General features: G+C 49.6%; 2 protein-coding genes across 2 annotated transcripts; both read left to right on the top strand.

Annotated features, from left to right (window-relative positions):
- Positions 1 to 1,576: 1,576 nt before the first annotated feature.
- Positions 1,577 to 2,560, top strand: LOC139787810 (olfactory receptor 10AG1-like). Its single transcript, XM_071727143.1, has one exon. It carries the CDS (start codon positions 1,584 to 1,586, stop codon positions 2,520 to 2,522), a length of 939 nt encoding a protein of 312 aa, XP_071583244.1. The 5' UTR covers positions 1,577 to 1,583; the 3' UTR covers positions 2,523 to 2,560.
- A 6,326-nt stretch (positions 2,561 to 8,886) lies between these two features.
- LOC139787645 (olfactory receptor 14A16-like) lies at positions 8,887 to 9,888 on the top strand. Its single transcript, XM_071726905.1, has one exon. It carries the CDS (start codon positions 8,962 to 8,964, stop codon positions 9,886 to 9,888), a length of 927 nt encoding a protein of 308 aa, XP_071583006.1. The 5' UTR covers positions 8,887 to 8,961.
- The last annotated feature ends 11,818 nt before the right edge of the window (positions 9,889 to 21,706 follow it).

Genomic DNA, 21,706 nt, shown 5'->3' on the forward strand with positions numbered 1-21,706 from the left:
GGAATAAGTGGGTAGATTAGGAGACAATCATGGAGAACTTTCTTAGAGACAACCCTAATTTTATGCTGGAAATGTTGCACAACTCCTCTGTGAGATAGAGAAAACTCACAGGCAGAAAGCATCAGCACCCTGTAAAAAGACTCCAACTATGAGGACCACAACTTTTTGTGAATTCAGATATTTCTCTGGAGAAAACCACCCTGTGTCTTTCACTTGGCCAATCTGAATGCTTTTATTACATGTTTTCTGACCTGCTCTTCTCACCATTTATCCACCAGGGTTCATGGGTACATCTCAGTGGGTGTTAGTGGAAGGGGGAGAGACACAGCCAGCAACCTCAGTCCTGTGGGAAGGAGATGTTCCTTCCCCATGTCAGACAGATCCTTAAACATCTTTCAACTGAGTTTCTTCTTCATAAGGAGATATCTGCTACTGTGGTGCTGCTTGCTTGGAGCTCCCATCCTCCAAGTGTTCCCAGCAAGGAGTTGTTACTCTTTGGGAAGGTGGGAAATGCACGGGGAAGGCTCCGCTCCTCAGGCAGCAAGAGCATTGCTGTGCTTCTGCCAGGGCTGCAGGGGACTGGGAAGCATGGCAGGGTTGGGATCAGAGCAAATGGGTCCTGAGCTGGATTTGTAACCCATCAGGAATACATGGGAGAGAGCAGGAAGTTTGGGAATGTTGAATTATTCTGGACTCACACAGAAGTTATAGAAGACAGATCTGTTCAGGAAAGTCATGTGTTGGGTGGGGAGGGATCACCCACCTTTAATCCTTTTCTTTACTGTAGGACTGGAAACTATATGAAGCAGTTTGCTTGTATAAAAATGTGTTTTAGCACCCTGAAAACTGCTGATTTACGCATAATCTGTGACTTATTCCTCTTGTCAGAATGCCCCCTGGAGCATCATTGTCACCAGCTTCATTGGCAGATAGAATCCTCTTTTTCTTTTGATGGAATTCACCCTTCATGAAATGAATGATTCTGATCTAAGATAGTCTCTAAGATCTTTGTATGTGGACACAGCATCAGAGGATGAGCCCTTACATGGCAGGAGATCTGGGATTAATGTCTCACCAAGGTCCAAGAATCACATTGACCTACCTTGCTGAATTTTGGTTGCAAAATCAGCCTAGACTGTTGTGTCTTTTCCTTTTTTGTCGTTTTCCTCCTTTCCACCCTGTTTCTTAATGTTCTCACATAAAATGTAGCTCGTATAAGATCTGCACAAGGAACATGAGCACAACTGTTGGTAAAAGGGCTCAGATGTATCAATTTGCTTTCTCTTTTTTTACCAAGCATTCTACTCCATAAAATCACCTCTGAAGAAGAAAATCAAGATTGTTTCATCCATATGACCAAACCCAGTCAATCAGGCTCAAGGATTCTTTCCTTTCTTCTCTTAACACACCTCCTTGCCCAGAGCAACCCATGTTAGATGTCCAGACATGCACACATTCCTTGGCCAAGCTCCCCTAATCCTGCAATCACACCTCTGCTAATGTTTGTTGGATCTTTCTCTAGGCTTGCCATGGGATGGTGGACAGGACATCAGCACCCTCAAAGAGCCTGCTGTTGGAGGGAAATGCCCCAAAGAAAAGGCTTGGAGAATCACACTGCTGGACCTGGATTCATTCTCCTGGGGTTTTCTGACCACTCCAGCCTGCAGGGCCTGCGCTTCACAGTCTTCCTGCTCATCTACTTGGTGGTCCTCACAGGGAACAGCCTGATTGCACTCATCACAGTGGTGGACTCAAGCCTCCACAGCCCCATGTATTTCTTCCTGAGGAACTTGTCCTTCCTGGAGATCTGCTACACATCAGTCACTCTGCCAAAGATGCTGGTGGGTTTCCTGATGGGAGATGGCAGGATCTCCTTCCTTGGCTGTGCTGTCCAGCTCTACTTCCTGCTTTTGCTGGGTGGTACCGAAAGCCTTCTGCTGGCTGCCATGTCCTATGACCGCTACACAGCCATCTGTGACCCTCTGCACTACAGCCTCATCATGAGCAGGGGGCTCTGTGTCACACTGCTGCTGGGATCAGGGATGGTTGTTGTACCAGTGCAAGTAGTTCAGACATACCAGGTGTTCACTTTGCCCTTCTGTGCATCCCACGACCTTCATCACTTCTTCTGTGATGTTCCTCCTCTGCTGGAACTGGCCTGTGCAGACACTTTCTGGAACCAAGTGACTATGTACACCATTGTCCTAGTTTTTGTAGTCCTTCCCTTTTCCTTGATAGTTCTTTCTTACACTAAAATTATCAGGGCAGTTCTGAAAATGCCTTCAGTTGCTGGCAGACACAAAGCCTTTTCTACCTGCTCCTCACACCTTGGGGTGGTCACTCTCTTCTATGGCTCAGCCACAGTGTTCTACTTCAAGCGACGCTCAAGGGACTCTGTAGACACTGACAAATACCTTGCCCTGTTTTACACAATTGTGCCCCCCGTGTTTAACCCTGTCATCTATAGCCTGAGGAACAAGGAGTTGAGAATTGCCTTGAAGAGACTCCTATGGACAAAGTGATACTGCAGAGTGGTGAATATAGTCCCAGATATTAACAGATATCCTGGTGTAGTACACAGTTGCTTGATGACAGGTGCCTCCTGTTTGATCAGACAAAATCAGATCTTCTGCTTGGCTTTGATCCTGCTCAAGGCGGAAAGTGGTCTCCTGATGCATTCCTGTCATGTCGTGCTCCACTGTGGCATCTCTGTACTCCAGAGCACCTTCAGTGACCCTAAAGAGTTTAATGCAAATACCTACTTCAGGTTGTGTCTGAACAAGGTCACCAGTCAAGGGAAACAGTCAAAGCACAGACAGTAGTCAAAGGGATCTAGTGTGACACATCCAGTGAAGAGATGACTACCCTCAGGTAGGCGGGATAACCTGAGAGACCCCACAGATCATCTGCAGTGTCTCTAAGAGTCAGCTAAGGAAAGTTCAAAAGCCTGGAGGTGATTACCCTCCATTGTCTTATCATGCGTTGAGTTATGTCACTCTTGATCAACTTGATGGGAAAGGAAAGGAAAAAGGAAGTCAATAAAAGACCAGGGAGACAATCTAGCAGTGGCACAGGGATAGGGTCTCAGAGAGACTGTGGAGGTTCTGCTCTTGTAGACTTTTGCCACCCAGATCAATACCACCAAGCTGGCCAAAGCTGTGAGTAGCCTGGCCTGAATTCAGGTGGAACTTTGCCTTCAGAAAGAGGATGGGCTGGAGACTGCCCAAGGTCTGTTCCTGTCTGAGTGGTGTCTGGAATTAAGGACAAAATCTTCTCCAAGCAGACTTGCTGATCAGTGGCTGAAAAGAGGTCGAGACTGATTTTTCTGGGCTTTTTTGAGTGTCACACATAGAAAGAGGTGAATCATCTTCCAGGTCTTCCCTTTCTGTGTCTCTGACAATGGCAAAGTGAGCCTGGACTTTAATGTGAGCCACCTGCTGGGTGGTGAGATGTGACACTGAATCATCTCTCGGGAGGACCAACATATTTTCATGATGGCAGGACACTGCAGAGGATCTGAAACAAAAGTCAAATGACCAAATGCATCTAGAGTCCTTAGGCTTCCTTCAGGTGAAGGCCACAAACATTTTCTAGGTTGTTTTAAATCTCATCATATAATTGCTGCTTGCTGTGCTACTATTGTTTAAAATTTGTAAATTTGTACTGTTGGCCTGGCCTGATTTTCTGTCACTTAAACCCCTTTTGCATGTTTGATCTTGAACATGTGATGCATTCCTTGCTAGGGAACAACAGAAACACAAGTAGACAGGGCCAGGAGGGACTTACTGGGACATCAAAACAGGTAAACAGGTGCTAAGCTCCTTCCTCCTTGTGGGTTTACCCTGGTAGGCAGCTCAGCATCACACAGCCATTCACTCACTTCCCCCAGAGGAGATGGAGAAAGATGAAAGGAAGAGTAAGAGCAGAAAAATTACGAGTCAAAAGTAATCCTAGTAGGCAGCTGGTAGGCAGCTCAGCATCACGCAGCCATTCACTCACTTCCCCCAGAGGAGATGGAGAAAGATGAAAGGAAGAGTAAGAGCAGAAAAATTACGGGTCAAAAGTAATCTTAAACAAGACCTGAACCACATTCAGGAACATGCTGGTTCCCAGCAACAGGACCAGACAGGTTCCAACCTGTCTTCAATACCTTTTTGATAGTAAACCATTCAAAATTCATGAAAGGTTTTTTAATTAGCCTGGCAAAGAAGGAGATGATGCAGAACGACGTCTCCTCCACAGGTGAACTCCCCCATAAGCACATGTAAAAACTGGAGTTACTAACAGTAATGTCCAGGGGAGAGCACCTGAGGTATTTTGTTTCTCCTCCTCCAAGAAGTTTCTCCACCTTCTCCTCATAGAAGGTGGAACTTCCTATGTTCTAGCTTAAACCCATTATTCCTTGTTCTATTAACGGGCACCACTGAAAAGAGATTGGCCTATTCCTTTTGACACCCACCCCTCAGATATTTATAGGCATTCATAAGATCTGGTCTAAGCCTTCTTTTCTCAAGGCTAAACAGCCCAAATTCTCTCAGTCTTTCTTCATAGGAAAGATGTTCAAGTTCCTTAATCATCCTCCTAGCTCTCCCTTGGACTGTCTCCAGCAGATCCCTGCCTCTTGAACAACTGGATCCAGTATTTCAGGTGTGGTCTCACAAGGGCAGAGTAGAAGGGTAGGAAAACCTCCCTAGATATGCTGGACACATTTTTCCAGATGCACCCCCGGACACCATCGGCCCTCTTGGCCACAAGGGCCCATTGTTGAACCATGGAGAATTTACTGTCCACTGGGACTCCAGATTTTTCTCCATGGAGCTGTTTTCCAGCAGAATGTCCCCTAATCTGCACTGGTGGTTGGTGTTATTCCTACCGAGATGTAGGACTCTACGCTTGTCCTTGTTGAATTTGATGAAGTTCACCTTTACCCAGCTCTCCAGCCTGTCCAGATCCCATGGAGAGCAGCACAGCCTTCTGGTGTCTCAGCCACCTCTCCCAGCTTTGGATCATCAGGAACTTGCTGAGGGTACATTCCATCCCCTCATTCAGGTCGCTGATGAAGAGATTGACCAAAACTGGACCCAGTACTGATCCCGGGGGAACACCACTGGCCACAGGCCTCCACCTTGACTCTCTGCCACTCATCACAACCCTCTGAACTCTGTTGCTGAGCCAGTTACCAATCCACCTCACAGTCCAAACATCTGTTCCTCATTTCTTGAGTTTTCTTATTAGGATGTTATGGGAGACAGTATCTAAAGCTTTACTGAAGTCAAGGTATATGACATCCACTGCTCTCCCTTCATCTGCCCATTTGGTCACCCCTTTGCAGAAGGGTATCAGCTTAGTCAAGCAAGACTTTTCCTTAGTAAATCAATGTTGGCTGCTCCAGAGAACCTTTTTGTGTTTGCACACTCAGAGTACTGAATATTCTGTAAGGCAGACTTCTCCTTTCCTACTCAGTACTGAGAGCTACATCTACCACTGCAGAGACTTGGAATGTGCATATAGTTTCTGCAATATAATCTGCAATAGTTTCAACACACGTTTTCTCCTTCCTCTCTTTCATTCTCCTGTGTGGTATTGACTGTAGCACAACGGACCTTCCAGTACCTCTAGGGGTCCTAGTGGAAGCTGAGGAGGGACTGGTTGCAGGGGCCTGGACTGATAGGATGAAAAGCAATGGGTTAAAGTTAGAGAAGAGTGGATTTGGATTGGATGTTAGGAACAAGATCTTTATCATAAGTGTACTGGATAAACTGGCACATATTGCCCAGTGAGGTGGTTGAGGCCTCGAGCCTGGCGATTTTCAAGGTCAAGCTTGAGGAGGCTCTGATAACCTGATCTAGTTGAGGCTGTCCCTGATTACAGCAGGGAAGTTGGAATGGATGATCATGAGAGGTCCCTTCCAAACAAACTATTTCCGTGAATATATGATTATATATCATGATTATATGATCTTCAGACACCTCCATAACTCTCCATGGAGAGTGCGCAGAGATATCCCAAGATGGGGTTTGGAGTCCTCAAGCTAATGCCCAGTCTACACAGGTTGACGGGTCAAAATCCGGTGCTGTGGAGACTTGTAGAGCAGTATCCTACTCTACTTCAGGGTGTGCCTGAAGGGTAGGTTTGGGCATGGTGGAGCTTTCCTTCAGAGTGGGAAACAGCATGGGTAAGAAAGAATGGCCCAAAGTGCAGCTGGGGTTGCCTGGAGTGGAGAGTAGAAGAAAGAAATGTCACTGCAAGGGCCATGCTGGGGAACACCACATCCCCTAGAAGGAGCCTGGATCAGGCCAAGGCTCTGTGTGCCAAGGCAGAGGCAGGGAGGACACAGAGATGTCAGGAGAGGAAGGGGACAGCAAGGTGGGGCAGGCGGGTGAAGGAGCAGAGCCTGCAGGGCAAGAGGCACAGGGGATGGGACAGCCCAGGACAGACTGTGCTGGAGATGAGAGAGGGAATAGCTGTGGAAAAGCTGGAGGCACACTTGGCAGAGCCAAGCTCTCCAAGGCCTTTGCCGATGGCTCTTGTCTCTGTCCCTGATGGCCATGGGCAGACAAGTGGAGCTTCCAGCAGCACTGGGGCTCAGGACCTCCTTGTCCATGTGCAGGAGGCTGGCTGGGAGGTGCCGGGCCATAGTCCTGCCCTTGGCATTGCCCATCTCCACATGCCAGTGCTGCCAGGAGAGCCCTGAGGGCTGAGGGAGGGACAGGATCTCCCTCCCTTGCCAGGGGCTGGGGCTCAGGGCTGGCACCTTTGGGGAATGGGCTCAGGGCTGGCCCTTTGCAGTCCTGACACACAGCCAGGCTTCCTCAGCACCAGGGCCACCTGCACCTTCCTTTCCCCCCCCTGCCATCACTGCCTCCTGCTTCCTGCTCCCCCCACACCCTGCAGGGGATGCTTCCTCAGGGCTGTCCCTCAGGGGGACCCAGGCATAAGCCAAGAAACTTTGGAAACTTTGGACTCTGCCTTGGACTTTGTTGTGGAGAAAGAAGCTTCTGCAGCTTCCTCTCCTTTCCTCTTGAGCAATTGTCATGGGCTCAGCATCAACCCCCCAGAGGGCTCCTGACAGCTGTGAGCTGGGCTCCTGGGATGGAGGGAGCTGCTGGCAAGTGGGCAGTGCTGCAGAGAGACAGCTCTGGGCAGGAGCAGCTCCTCTGCAGAGCGCAGCAGGGCTGAGGGCACTGCCAGGGTATCTGGGGGAGATGAGCAAGGCAGAGAGAGCTTCAAGGGGGTGAAGATGGAGGGAATGAGTGCCAGCTGAGTGGAGGAGAACCTTCCCAGCTTCTGCCATGGTGAGTGTCTGGTGCAGGGCAGTGAAGGTGGTGCAGTTCCTGGAGGGGAATTGTGAAGAGGTTGTGAATCGTGGGAATTGTGAAGAGGTGTGAGGGTGTGTGTGCAGGCAGGAGTGTCCAGGGCTGTCCTTCAGAGCAGGGTTATGCAGCCCAGGGGCTGTATGCTGGGACAGGGACTCTGCTGCCTGCCTGCCTGCCTGCCTGCCAGGGGCAGCTCTCAGCCTGCCCGGGGAGCTCGCTGGTGCTGGCAGAAGCTGTGGCTGGCAGGAGACAGGGAGCACAGGGCAGGGTCCTGGTGCTGGTGAGAGAGGGATGAATTGCTCAGGGCTGCTCACAGCTCCAGCTGCTGCCCAGAAGATTTCTGAGGTTTTTTCAGGAGTCCCTTCAGGGCAGGGCTTTCCTGCTCCAATCTGGGCTCTCCTCAGGCTCCGCTTCCACTTGTCCCTGGCTCAGCTTGGTGGGATGGAAACTCAGCTGTGCAGGGGAGAGCAGGGGCTGAGACTCCTCCAGCATCACCTGGAGGGGGACTGGGAAACTCAGGACGTGCCTCCACCCCCCAGCAGCTCAGCTCAGCCTCCTCTTTCCATTGTCCTCAGGGGGTGTGTGCCCTGTTCTTTAGCCCCTGCACACCCTGAGTGGCTGCAGGGTAGAGCTGGGAACAGAGGGGCTGGGCTGAGCTCTGTGAGCAGGAGCAGGAAGGGAGATGGGGCCAAGGAACCAGCTCCTGGCTGGGGCAGTTCCAGGCAGCAGATGTGTCCATGCCAAGGAGGTGTCCATCTTCCCTCTGGAGCTCTGGGCAATGCCCTCTGTGAGGCTGGGGAGGAGCTGACCCTGCCTTCATCAGACTAGCTCCCCCTTCTCTGCACGCAGCCACAGGCAATCCTTTTGCCTTGCTCTTTTTTCCCTGAGTGCAGCAGAAATGCTGAGGGTTTGAGACACCCAAGAACATTCTCCAGGAGGGAGGGGGGGAACTGAAATAAAAACCCAATCTTCCCTGAAACTGCCTTCTGCCACCCTGGTTCCTTAGTACTGGGCATGAAGATACACGTCACCCTTTTTTTTTAGCACTGCTTTCATGTGACAAACTTTACCACTAACAGTGTCTCTATCTTGGGGGTTCCTTTTGAGCTGCAGGCTGCCCTCCAGAAGGAAACAGATGAGAGTGTAATTGATGGAGAGACCTCATGTTCTTCACTGCTCTCCCAAACTGACACTTTACGTCCATATTTCCCTTAAGTACCAGTAGATATCTCAGGCATATCTGCCTTAAAAATAATCGTCATTATTTATGAGGTAAGTAGAAGAGAAAAAGTGAAAACTTTCCCTACAGGTATGCTCTGCAGGCTGGTACATTGCGGGTAAAAATTCTGAAATGTTCATGGATGTCAAGAGTGGATTTAATCTCCATTCCCCCCGTGTTCCCTTTTACCAATTTCTGTACAGCAGGACCTACACCTGCAGAGCCAAGAGTGCAGCCCTTTCTCCAAGTGACACCATCACCCAGCACCAACCTCTGCTCATGAAAGGAACTTGCCAATTCTTCCTGTATGGAGCAAGGTGCTTTGGGGATTTCTGTGAGAAGCTAAATAGAACTGCCAAGAAAATTCTGACATTACTTATTTAACATTTTCCTTCTCTGACAGTGCACTATTCCCAGAGGCATCCAATGTCCAACAGCAGCTCCATCAGCCAGTTCTTCCTCCTGGCATTTGCAGACAGGTGGGAGCTGCAGCTCTTGCACTTCTGGCTCTTCCTGGGCATCTACCTGGCTGCCCTCCTGGGCAACGGCCTCATCATCACCACCATCGCCTGTGACCACCACCTCCACACCCCCATGTACTTCTTCCTCCTCAACCTCTCCCTCCTTGACCTGGGATCCATCTCCACCACTCTGCCCAAAGCCATGGCCAATTCCCTCTGGGACAACACGGACATCTTCTACAAGGGATGTGCTGCACAGCTCTTCTTTTTCTTCTTCATCACAGCAGAGTTTTATCTCCTGACCATCATGTCCTACGACCGCTACGTGGCCATCTGCAAACCCCTGCACTATGGGACCCTCCTGGGCAGCAGAGCTTGTGTCCACATGGCAGCAGCTGCCTGGGGCACTGGGTTTCTCACTGCTCTGCTGCACACAGCCAATACATTTTCCCTGCCCCTCTGCCAGGGCAGTTCCCTGGGCCAGTTCTTCTGTGAAATCCCCCAGATCCTCAAGCTCTCCTGCTCACACTCCTACCTCAGGGAACTTGGGCTTATTGTGGTCAGTGTCTATTTTGGATGTTTTGTTTTCATAGTGGTGTCATATGTGGAGATCTTCAGGGCTGTGCTGAGGATCCCCTCTGAGCAGGGAAGGCACAAAGCCTTTTCCACATGCCTCCCTCACCTGGCTGTGGTCTCCCTGTTCATCAGCACTGGCATCTTTGTCTACCTGAAGCCCCCTTCCATCTCCTCCCCCTCCCTGGACCTGGTGGTTTCAGCTCTGTACTCAATGGTTCCTCCAGCAGTGAACCCCCTCATCTACAGCATGAGGAACCAGGAGGTGAAGAATGCCCTGAAGAAACTGGATGTCTGGATGATTTTTCAAAAGGATTGAATTGATTGACTTAATCTACAATTCTTTCCTTACATAACTCATTACAAATCGAACTAGTTTTCAGGGGTTTCTTTGGGGCTTGGTTGTAGATGGGTTATTTGGTTTAGGTTTTTTCCCTTTTCCCCTTCAAATTTTTTCCAAAGGGGAATGTGTCCTTTCTCATTATGTATATCTCTATTTTATTTTTGTTACCTAGAGAGTGTTTCAATGAATATGTTTGCTGTCTCTCTGTGTTTAAGCAGAAAAAAGTACCTTTCAGTGAATGTTTGCCTGAGGCCCTTCCATTGAGACCCTCCATGGCCACCCAAGAGCTTGTGTGGGAGGTGGTCAGTGGCAGTGAGCACCATCAGCTGGGTCTGCCTCCCAGTTTGACCAGCACAGCCCGTGAACAGTCAGGTGTATAAGGAAAAGTATGTCCAGCAAATCTAGGGAGGTTTTCCTACCCCTCTATTCTGACCTGGTGAGACCACACCTGGAATACTGGATCCAGTTGTTCAGTAGAGACTGGGGTCTACTGGAGACAGTCCCGAGGAGACTGTCCTGGTTTGGGCCAGGATAAAGGTGATTTTCTGTCTTGTACTTTTGCTTTTAGCTAAGTCTCTTGTAAGTAGTTGCACTTGCTGAAATTAACAGCAAGTTTCTCAGACAGTGTGTGTTTCTAGGACTGATAACACTTGATGTTTATAGTTACTGCTAGAGACTGGTGTGCAGAGCCAAGGACACTGCTCAGCTCTGAAGAAAACATAAAGAGGTCCCACCTGCATCCCTCCTTTGGGGAGGAACGGACAAGATAGATGCCAGAATTGACCAAACAGAGTATTCCGTCCCATATACGTCATCCTCAGTATAAATTTGAGGGAATCACGAGGGCCAAGCCAGATTTCCTGCTTCCAGCTTCTGCTGCCTGCCCTTTCTGCCTTTCCTGCTTCCATTCCTTCACCCCAGCATCCTGGAAGGATCCCGTCTGTTTGCCTGCCTGTGCTCCTGATCCGTGCCAGCCCATATCTGTGTGTTCCTGCCTCCAGTTCCCAATTGCTGCTGACTCCAGGAGTCCAGCCTGGACTTTCCCAGGGCTGCCCTGCAGCCTCGGTGGTGACGTGAGAGCTATTGGGGGAAAGGGGGGAGGAATGTGGTATCCATTTTCTTGTATATTTGTATATATTTATTAATTTTTCCTATTTATCATTACTGTTTCATTAAAATTGTGTAGTTTAGTTTCCAACCCATAAGTCTCTCTCCCTTATTCTCTCTCCTTTCTTATCCGGGAAGAGAGAGAGATTAATAGAGAGCGTCTGTTACTCGGTTTAATTGCCGGGCCAGTGTTAAACCATGACAGATTTATTGGCGCCCAACGTGGGGCCCGAGCTAATTGGCTCGAGTCCAGTTTAAATTTTGACTAATTTGCCTGAATAGTTTGAATTCCATCTCCAGTGGAAGAATGGCTTTGCTGAGCTGGAATCAGACCTTGTTCTTTGGAAATTTCACAGGGTTGGAGATTAAACCAATCATGCCTTACCTTTGGTATTTAGGGTATGTGATATGTGTTTTTGCAGCTGGAGTTGCTGTTACTATGTGGGTTTTCTTTTGTAAGAGCTGCTTAAGAACCATCGTTGCAATAGGGTCCTCAATACTGATGTATATCATGGTGCATGGTGCAGTAGTGTTTCATACAGAGATAAAAAACTTGGTTGGTAATTACACTCCCAGTTTTGATTTGGGAAATTATACCATTCCATCATATTTTGGGCTGACTCCCCCAGATTTTGGGGGAGCACTTCATTTCCACGGATTATTAAGGGACCTGAACATCTCTCATATGAAGAATAACTGAGAGAGTTGGAGCTGTTTAACTTTGTGAAAAGAAGGCTGAGGAGGGAATCTCATGAATGTCTGTAAATATGTGAGGGGTGGGTGTCGAAAGGAAGGGGCCAATCTCTTTCCAGTGGAAAAATGGGTAGATAGATGGATAGAACATAGGAAGTTCTATCTCAACATGACCAAAAACTTGTTGACTGTGAGGTTGTGGGAGCACTGGAACAGGCTTCCCAGAGAGGTTGTGGAGTCTCCTTCTCTGGAGACTTTCAACACATCCCTGGGTGTGCTCCTGTGTGGCCTGCCCTAGCTGATCCTGCTTTGGCAGAGGGGTTGGACTGGATGATCTCTAGAGGTCCCTTCCAACCCCTAACATTCTAGGATTCTATGATTCTATGACCTCAGTCCCTGGGACAGTGATGGGGTCCTTCCTGCTCCAGGCAGGTGAAGGACAAAGAGGGGATTGCTGAAGCAGAGTGAGCAGGGGACAGAAAGACATGGGGTGCACCTGGCCTTTAGCAAGCCCTTTGCCATGCTCTGCCATTGTCCTGTTGTAGCCAGACTGGTGATGTCTGGATTGAAGAGGTGGGTGATGTGGTGGGTGGGAAGTTCACGAGATGATGAGGGTCACAGTGCCATCAGGGATCCAGAGTCCTCCTGGAAGGATGTGACAGTGCCTCAGTGTCCAGAATGTGTGCCAACACTATTGCCTGTCTTTATCCATGGGCACGATCACTTCCCTACTCCTTCTGCCCATGCTATTCCTGATACAAGCCAGGATGTTGGTGGCCTTCTTGACCACCCGGGCACACAGCTGGCTGATACTCAGCTGTCTGTCCACCAGCTCTGACTGAGACTGATGCTGTGGATGGGTTTAAGAAGTGAGTTCCCCGGGGAACAGGGCAGGGTTGGCTTCAGTTGACTGGGAGGTGTCCCTACCCATGCATTCAGGGGGTTGGAACAAGATGATCTTTAACCCTTCCAACTCAACCCATTCCATGATTCCATTGTTCTGTGACACAGTCCCAGCCAGTTCCAGGCCTGGGCATCTCCACAGCCACCATCAGGTCTTTGTGATGCAGGGTCTTGTGCCTCGACACCATTGTCATGGGGGTCAATGCGGTGACCCTGGGGGTATATAAGGGCTGTGGAGACCTAGGGTGCCCATTACCAGGTGAGCACCTCCCTCAGGGTCAGCAGCTGCCTTTGGTGACCATGGAATGTCTGTGGCAGAAAATGCCCAAGATGTCCATGGAGAAGGACGTGGAAGCCTGCTCCCAGCCCTCCACAAGACACCAAGGTCAGTGAATGAAGGAAGGGCCAGAACAGAAGTTCCCCTGCAGACTATGGGGAGAGGGCAGCTGTCCCCTGCAGGCCATGGGGAAGCACGGAGGGGCAATGTGGATCTACAGCCCTGGAGCACCCTGCACCAGGGTGATGTCAACTTATTAACTGAAAACTGTAGGATACAGGTGCCAGGAATCACCGGGTGACAAGCCAGGCTGGTGCCTAGTCTCACCTGTGCCCGGTTAGGGCTGGCCCCACTGAGCATGCCCAAGACCTGGGGCCAATAAAAGGTGAGGCTGGGAGCAACCAGGCAGCTCACTGTAGAGCTGATGCAGCGCCTGGCTGGTCATAGTTGGTCTCTGCTACTGACTTGAACTACCTATAGCTCCGGTCCTGGGCTTCAGATTCGAGCTCACACTCTCGGTTGCGTCCATTTCTGGCAACATCTGGTGGAGAATGCGGGCATAGACCTTCGGTCTAGGCCCCCCCTCTACGAGCAACCAGGAGCGAATCCCTCTACAAAACCTTCACTCAGCAACTTGGGTAAGAAGATCTATTACCCTTTCTTTACCTGCTTTTGACCAAAAAAAAAAAAAAAAAAAAAAAAAAAAGCAAGATGGGTCTATCAGCCAGTTCCCTCACCAAGGAAAACCTGGCAGTGGCAGAAAAGCGTGAACTTTTCCCCACCTCTGCAGCTGCGTCAGACCTCTGGCAGGAGGTCTGCAAGCTGCTGGAAAAACTCCATAATCAAGAAGTAGCCAGAGTAAAAACTGGGATAGATGATACATGGGGGGTGATAATCGACCTATTAAAGGATATAAAAGCCGTCGCAGAAGCCGCGCTCACCGAGCCGCTTCTGCAGGGGACCGCAACACCCGCCATGACCCCCTCGGCACCACCCCCTGAAAAAGAAGAAAACCCCAAACAGGCATACCTGGGGATAAAGAACGATAAACCGGCCATAAAGGGCATGACTGGTAAAACCCACCAGTCTGTGGCCGAGATGCTTTCTGACATCGGCCCAGACGAAGTGGACAACCACCCCAAAAATGACGGGGTGGAGCCGGCAGCCGAAGGCCCTTCCAGTTGCTGCCAAGGCCCACCCCTGCCACTGCCCTTATTGCCGAGAAAGATCGGTACCCAGCCGGCTACATCTTCTGGAATAGAGGATAAAATATCGGCCCTACAAGACCAAGTCACTCGGGCCATGAAGTCTATGGAGCAGCGCATAGTTAACATCGAACGGCGCTCGGCTTTTGGAGAGTATAGGAACCCTCCCACCCTCTCCGACAATGAAGAGGACGACATCCCACCACGTCCACGTCCAAGCGTCCCCACCGGATGACCGGGCCGCTGGTCTGGCATTATTCGCGATGCCATCTTGGAAGGCAAGTGGGAGCCGAGCACTGTCGCGTGCCCGGTTCTCCAGACCAGTGACGGCCTACCTGCCTTCGAACAACACTCCTGGAAAACTTTACAACAGGCCAGGAAAACCCTGAAGGAGCAGGGTTTGAAAACAGAAAGCGGCCAAGCTGTCCTGGACTGGCTGTTCACCTCAGATATGAATTGCCCATATGACTGTCGAAGCCTGGCCAGATACCTCCTGACCCCCTCACAGCAGATCATCTGGGTGAGGGAGTGGGAACGCCTGGCCCAGGCAGAAGCAGACTGGCCCAAGGCACCCGGCGACCCCCTAGCCGGCGTCACGGCCGAAATGCTCACGGGCTCGGGACGCTACACGGACGTCCAGCTCCAACTTCAATTCCCGCCAGCGCTCCACCATACCGCGGCGACTTTGGCTCGCCAAGCCTTCTATACCGTGCCAGAGCCTAACCCGGTTCCATCCTTTACCGGGGTCAAACAAGGACCAAACGAGGCTTACCAGCACTTCATCGATTGACTCTGGCAATCAGTGACAGCTCAGGCAGAACTATCGCCAGATCAAAAGGAATCAATGTTTAAACTATTGGCATTTGAGAATGCCAATCCTAAAATGAAAGCTTTGTTTTCTACACTGCCAAAAACGGCCCAGGTCTCGGAGATGCTGGAAGTGGCGGCCAGAGCCACCCAACATCTACAAAACCAAGGAATGGCCGGTGCCTTTGCTGCTGCCCTGGAGCCCACCCACAAGCTCCTCGCGGCGGTGGCTAAACAGGGGCGGACGAAGAAACCGACCGAATCGGCCGCCCCGCTCGAACCAACCAAGAGGATCTAACTCATCCTGCACCCGATGCAACTCCAAGGGACATAGAAGACGGAGTTGCCAGGCAATCGTATGGTGTAACCACTGCCAGTCAGCATCCCACAATGACGCGGCCTGCTGGTTTCAAAAAAACGGCAGGAACAGTGCGAGGGGCCCCCGCGCAGGGACACAAATGGCCGGGCCGGCGCTATATGCCAGCTCCCTGTCCCAGCAACCCGGGGAAGCATCGGGTACGATCTACAATCTGCGATAGACATCACGCTATCAACTACGGCCGTCCATGCAGTCCTGACAAATACACACGGACCGATACTTCATGAAGATTCTAAGGTTGATGCTCTATTACTAGGTCACTCTTCCTCAGGTCTGGCGGGACTAGTAGTGCTTCCAGGGGTCATAGATGCCGACTCCACGGGGGAAATAAGAATAATGTGCTTTACGTTAAATCCCCCCCTGGTAATTAAGGCAGGGACCTGACTAGCACAGCTAGTCCCGCTTCCAAAACTGGACCTCGGGAAGAACGCTAGAACGGCGAGAGGCAATTGGGCCTTTGGCTCATCTGGGGACACCGTAGTAACCCTGGTACAACAGATGAGATCAAGGCCGATTATAAATGTACAAATGACAATCGGCAAGGAGGTAAAAACCCTCCCTGTAATGCTGGATACAGGAGCCGACGTCACTATTATTAGCAAAAATATCTGGCCTCAAAAATGGAAGCTCACTGCAGCTTCTAACGCTGTTCAAGGGATAGGTGGCGGCTCCACCCCCCTACAGGCGCACCAACCAGTACAAATTAAATTCCCAGAAGGGCAAGTGGTAACTGTAAGACCATATGTGTTACCCTTGCCCGGTCAGCTTGGAGGGTTGGTGGGTCGGGACGTAATGAGCCAGATAGGAGCCATCCTAACTATCCCTGAACCCACCCAACCCTCCCAAAATTTTCACTAAGGGCCACTGTTGATATGCCGCTGACCCCCAGACTCCGTTGGAAGTCGGATACCCCTGTCTGGGTAGAACAGTGGCCCCTTTCGAAAGAGCGGCTAAACATAGCAAATCGCCTGATAAAAGAACAACTAGACGCCGGACACATCCAGCCGTCCGTGAGCCCGTGGAACACGCCCATCTTTGTGGTTCCAAAAAAGTCAGGCAAGTGGCGACTGATACAAGATTTACGAAAAATCAATGACCAGATGTGGCCAATGGGCGCCCTCCAACCTGGGCTGCCCCTGCTTACCATGCTACCTAGAGGCTGGCATCTTCTGGTCATGGATTTAAAAGACTGTTTTTTCACTATTCCCCTAAATCGTGAGAACACTGCTCACTTCGCGTTCACGATCCCATCAGTTAACAAAAGTGAGCCAGCGAAGCGATACGAGTGGGTGGTTCTGCCACAGGGAATGAAGAATTCCCCAACCATATGCCAATCATATGTGGCATGGGCGCTCGCACCGATTAGAAATACGATGCCGGATACAATAATTTATCACTATATGGACGACATCTTATTTTGTCAGCAGGCTCTGTTCCCCGAGAACATCAGCCAGGTCTTGACCGATCAGCTCAAGACCAAAGGACTAATCGTAGCTCCGGAAAAAATTCAACGGAAGTCACCTTGGAGCTATTTGGGGTGGAAGGTAACTGACGCTATGGTGAGACCTCAAAAATTAGAAGTAGTCCGTTCAGTTAAAACGCTGAATGACGCCCAAAAATTAGTGGGCGAACTACAATGGGTTAGACCCATTATAGGTCTCACCAATGCAGACATCCACCCCTTCTTGTCCTTATTACGGGGTACACATCCAGGAGCACTCGTGGATTGGACCGAGGACCACTCCAACGCCTTGAAACAGGTCATCCACAAGCTGACAACCGGCTATGCGGACCGGCGAGACTCCAACCACCCCATCGGAGTATGGGTATGCAACCACCCCTCCTTCCCCTTCGCTCTCCTTATGCAGGACCTCACAGCTACAAGAACATCTGGGGAATACAAACCCGATTCAACTCTTAACTGAGACTCTACAAGATCAGAGTCTATGACCATTTTGGAATGGCTATTCCCTCCCCATATGCCTCAGAAGGGCATATGGCAAAAGACTGAAGTTATAGCACTCCTCGTACGGAAGGGACGCCAACGCTGCCTGGAAGTAGACGGCCAAGAACCGGAGTGGATCAGCATCCCAATCAGAACCACCGACTTTGATTGGATGCTGCAACATTCCGAGTCTCTACAGCTCGCCCTACTTGGTTACCCTGGCGAGGTGCGTCATGACGGCCCAAAACATCGTCGATTACAGGCTATCAGCCAGTTCCAGTGGCTCGAACAACCAATCGTCTCGGAGCGCCCAGTGCCTGGCATAACGGTATTTACAGATGCTGGGAAAAGATCCAGACTGGCCACTTGTGTCTGGAAGGACAAAGGCCAGTGGAAACAGCATCTGATTCCAGGCACCCCCGAGGACAATCTGCAAACCCTGGAACTGCTCGCAATCATCTGGGCCTTGACGCAATGGCAGCAGGTCCCCATTAACATCGTCTCCGACTCCCAATACGCAGTTGGAGTCGCCAACCGCATCGAGGATGCCCTTATTAAGCCAGTGCCCAACAAAAGGCTACAAGAACTTTTCCCATCATTGCAGCGTGCGCTGAGAATTCGGACACAGCCATGCTGCATCATTCACATCCGTAGCCACAAGACCGCACTAGGCCTCGGGGAAGGGAATGCCAAAGCCGACTCTCTAGTCAGCTTAGGAATCCAGAACCCAGTCTCCGAATTCGCCAAAGCCCAGAACAGCCATTCCCTGTTCCATCAAAACGGCAGGGCCTTGAAGCGCATGTTTTCCATCACCTGGGATGAGGCAAAAGGCATCGTCAAAGCCTGCCCACAATGCGCACAATTTGGCCCTACCCTGGGAATGGGTGTGAATCCACGCGGGCTTCAAGCCGGAGAAATCTGGCAGATGGACGTAACACACGTCCCCGAATTCGGTAGACTAAAGTACGTCCATGTGACCATCGACACCTTCTCAGGCATGCTCTGGGCTACAGCCCAGACGGGGGAGAAGGCTCTGCACGTGGTCCGTCACCTAGCCAACTGCTTCGCTGTCATGGGGATCCCCCAGGTAATAAAAAAAGACAACGCGCCGGCCTACACAGGCGCAAAGCTCAAGCATTTCTTCGCTACTTGGGGAGTGAAACATATCACAGGAATCCCCCAATCGTCTACAGGGCAAGCGATCGTAGAAAGAGCCAATCGCACCCTGAAGACATATTTACAGAAACAGAAGGACAGCGAACAGATGGACCCTCAGACGCGGCTTAGTAAAGTACTCTTTACTCTAAACTATCTGAGCCTAAGCCGCGACTCCCAAGAGCCACCCGTCCTCCTCCACTACTCATCACAAAAAGTCATCAGCATGCCTAAAATCCAGATTTATTACAAAGAACCAACAATGGGACAATGGACAGGGCCCAGGCCGTTGCTATTCACTGGGAGAGGTTACAGTTGTGTTTCATCAGACTCTGGACCTCTCTGGATACCAAGCAAATGGACGCGCCCTGCCCCGACCAAGCCATAACCATCAGCGCCGAACAACAAGGCACCTCGTGACTGTGATCTTCGTGTTCCTTTTCATTTCTCCCCCATGAAAAGACAAAAAAAAAAAAAAAAAAAACACAAAAAAACCCAAAAAAACAAACAAAAAAAACCCAACAACAACAAAAAAAAAACCCCAAAAACAAACAAACAAAAAAAACCCAAAAAAAACCAAAAAAAAAAAAGAGAGAGAAAATTTGTATTAGAATTTGTAAATATTGTAGGATTGTATATTTGTAATAAAACAAAACAAAACAAAACAAAACAAAAAAAAAGGGGGGGGGGGGAAATGTAGGATACAGGTGCCAGGAATCACCGGGTGACAAGCCAGGCTGGTGCCTAGTCTCACCTGTGCCCGGTTAGGGCTGGCCCCACTGAGCATGCCCAAGACCTGGGGCCAATAAAAGGTGAGGCTGGGAGCAACCAGGCAGCTCACTCTAGAGCTGACGCGGCGCCAGGCTGATCATAGTTGGTCTCTGCTACTGACTTGAACTGCCTATAGCTCCGGTCCTGGGCTTCAGATTCGAGCTCACGGTCTTGGTTGCGTCCATTTCTGGCAACAGAAAACCATAAAATTTTAGAAAAAAATCACATTTGAGCAACTTGAGTATGTCTGGGGAAAAGGGCAGGAATGTGAGATGGCTTTTGTCTCTCTGTGTCTAGATTTCTAGTGAGTTTCATGGTGACAGGGACAGGGTTGGCTTCAGTTGGGTGGGAGGTGTCCCATGCATGCAGGTGGTTTGAACAAGATGATATACCCTTCCAAACCAACCCATTCCATGATTCCATGTTTCTGTGACATGGTCCCAGACAGTTCCAGGCCTGGGCTCTCAACAGCACCACCAGGGCTTTGTGATGGGGGAAGTGCAGTTTCTCAGCTGTTCCCCTTACAGCTGAGACCCAGGCCCACTGAGGAGCCATGAGAGCATCTTCATATTCTTGTGCTGTTTTAATCCCATCACCCACAGCTGGTTCCATTTCTCCAGGAACCCGTAACATTACTGATAGTGTATGGTGAGATGGGGATGGTGCAGCATGCACAAACCTTTGCCTCACAGGCTTAGGGCATGGCATGTGATAAGGATCTACAGTCTCATCATTGGTACAGATCACATCTCTTACAGACAATTCTTTCAGATACCTGAGAGCTTTTCCAAGTGTGGCAGCTTTGACCTGTGGGCAGTCTATTTCCTCTTTATAGGAATATTTCCTATGTGTATGAAATGTGTATCCTATGGGTATCTCCTCGGTGTGAGAAAAAACACTGTACGATTTACCACACTGTTGAAGACCATATCACAACTACGGTTCTTAAGCAGCTCTTACCAAGAATGAACCACAGAACAACAGATAAAAAGCCACAGATCACATACCCTGACTACCAAAGGTACAGCATGATGGGTTTAATTTCCAACCCTGCGAAATTTACAAAGAAAATAGTTTGATTCCCACTCAAGGGAGCCATCTGAGAATCCTCCCACTGATGAAAAAATTCAAACTATTCATATAAATGAGTTGAAATTTGAACTGGGCTCGAGCTAGTTAGGTTAAGCCCCACGTTGGGCTCCAATAAATCTTTCAAGGTTTAGCGCTGGTCTGGCAATTAACCAAATGAACAAAGCTCTCTATTAATGCCCCTCCCCACCCTGATAAAGAAAGGAAAGAGGTGAGAGACTTATGGGTTGGAATCTAAACTACACAGCTTTCATGAAACAGTAATTATAAAAAGGAAAAATTACTAAATATATACAAATATACAGGAAAATTGATACCACATTCCTCCCCTCTCTCCACCCGTAACTTTCACATCACCACCGAAGCTGCAGGGCAACCCTGGGATAGTCGAGGCTGGACTCCTGGAGTCAGCAGCAGTCGGGAGCTGGAGGCAGGAACACACAGATTCAGGGGGGAGAACTGTGGTATTGTTTTTCTTTATATTTGTATATGTTTAATGTATATGTTTAATTCTTCCTTTTTATCATTACTGTTTCATGAAAGCTGTGTTGTTTAGTTTCCAACCCATAAGTCTCTCTCCCTTATTCTCTCTCCTTTCTTTCTCAGGGAGGGGTATTAATTGAGAGCATCTCTCATTTGGTTAATTGCCAGACCAGTAATGACAAATACTTTAGGTTAGTTCTCACTTGGCAGAGTAGAGGGGGAGGGGAACCTCTCTCCATCTGGTGGACACACTCTTCTTAATGCACCCCAGGATAGCATGGGCCTTCTTGCACATGAGGCACATTGCTGTCCCATGGAGTACTTGTTGTCCACCAGGACTCCAAGGTCCTTGGACCCATGGGTCTGCTCTCTAACAGGTCGCCTCCTAACCTGAAGGGGTGCATTTTGCTATTATTTTCCAGGTACAGGACTCTGCACTTCTTCCTGTGGATCTTCATGATATTCCTGCTGGCCTAGCTCTCCAGTCTCTCCAAATCTTGCTGAACAGTCACACAGTTTTCAGGTGAATCAGCCAGTCCTCTCAGTTTTGTATCATCAGCAAACTTGTAGAGAAGACACTCTGTCCCCTCATCAAGGTCATTGATAAAGATGTTGAATAGGACTGGACCCAGCACTGATCCCTCTGGGGGACCCCAGTAGTTTCAGGTCTCCAGCTGGACTCTGCACCATTGATCACCACCCTTTGTTCTCTACTGTGTGGCCAGTTCTTAATCCATCTCACTCTTCATTCTTCTGTCCCACATTTCCTGAGCTTGTTAATGAGGATGTTGTGGGACACTGTGTCAAAAATCTTGGTAAGGTACCAAAGATGCCAGTTAATTTTGAAGGTGACTCCTTTTTGCTTATTTTGGAGGTGGTTGAATTAGAAGTGGTTTCATTTCTGAAATCAATCACTTTGTTTCAAGTTGATCTTCTGTCTCTGACCAGTCTCTCCTCTTGCCTATGTGGATGATGAGATG

Source organism: Heliangelus exortis, chromosome 27 (assembly GCF_036169615.1).
Source record: "Heliangelus exortis chromosome 27, bHelExo1.hap1, whole genome shotgun sequence".
Taxonomy (NCBI): domain Eukaryota; kingdom Metazoa; phylum Chordata; class Aves; order Apodiformes; family Trochilidae; genus Heliangelus; species Heliangelus exortis.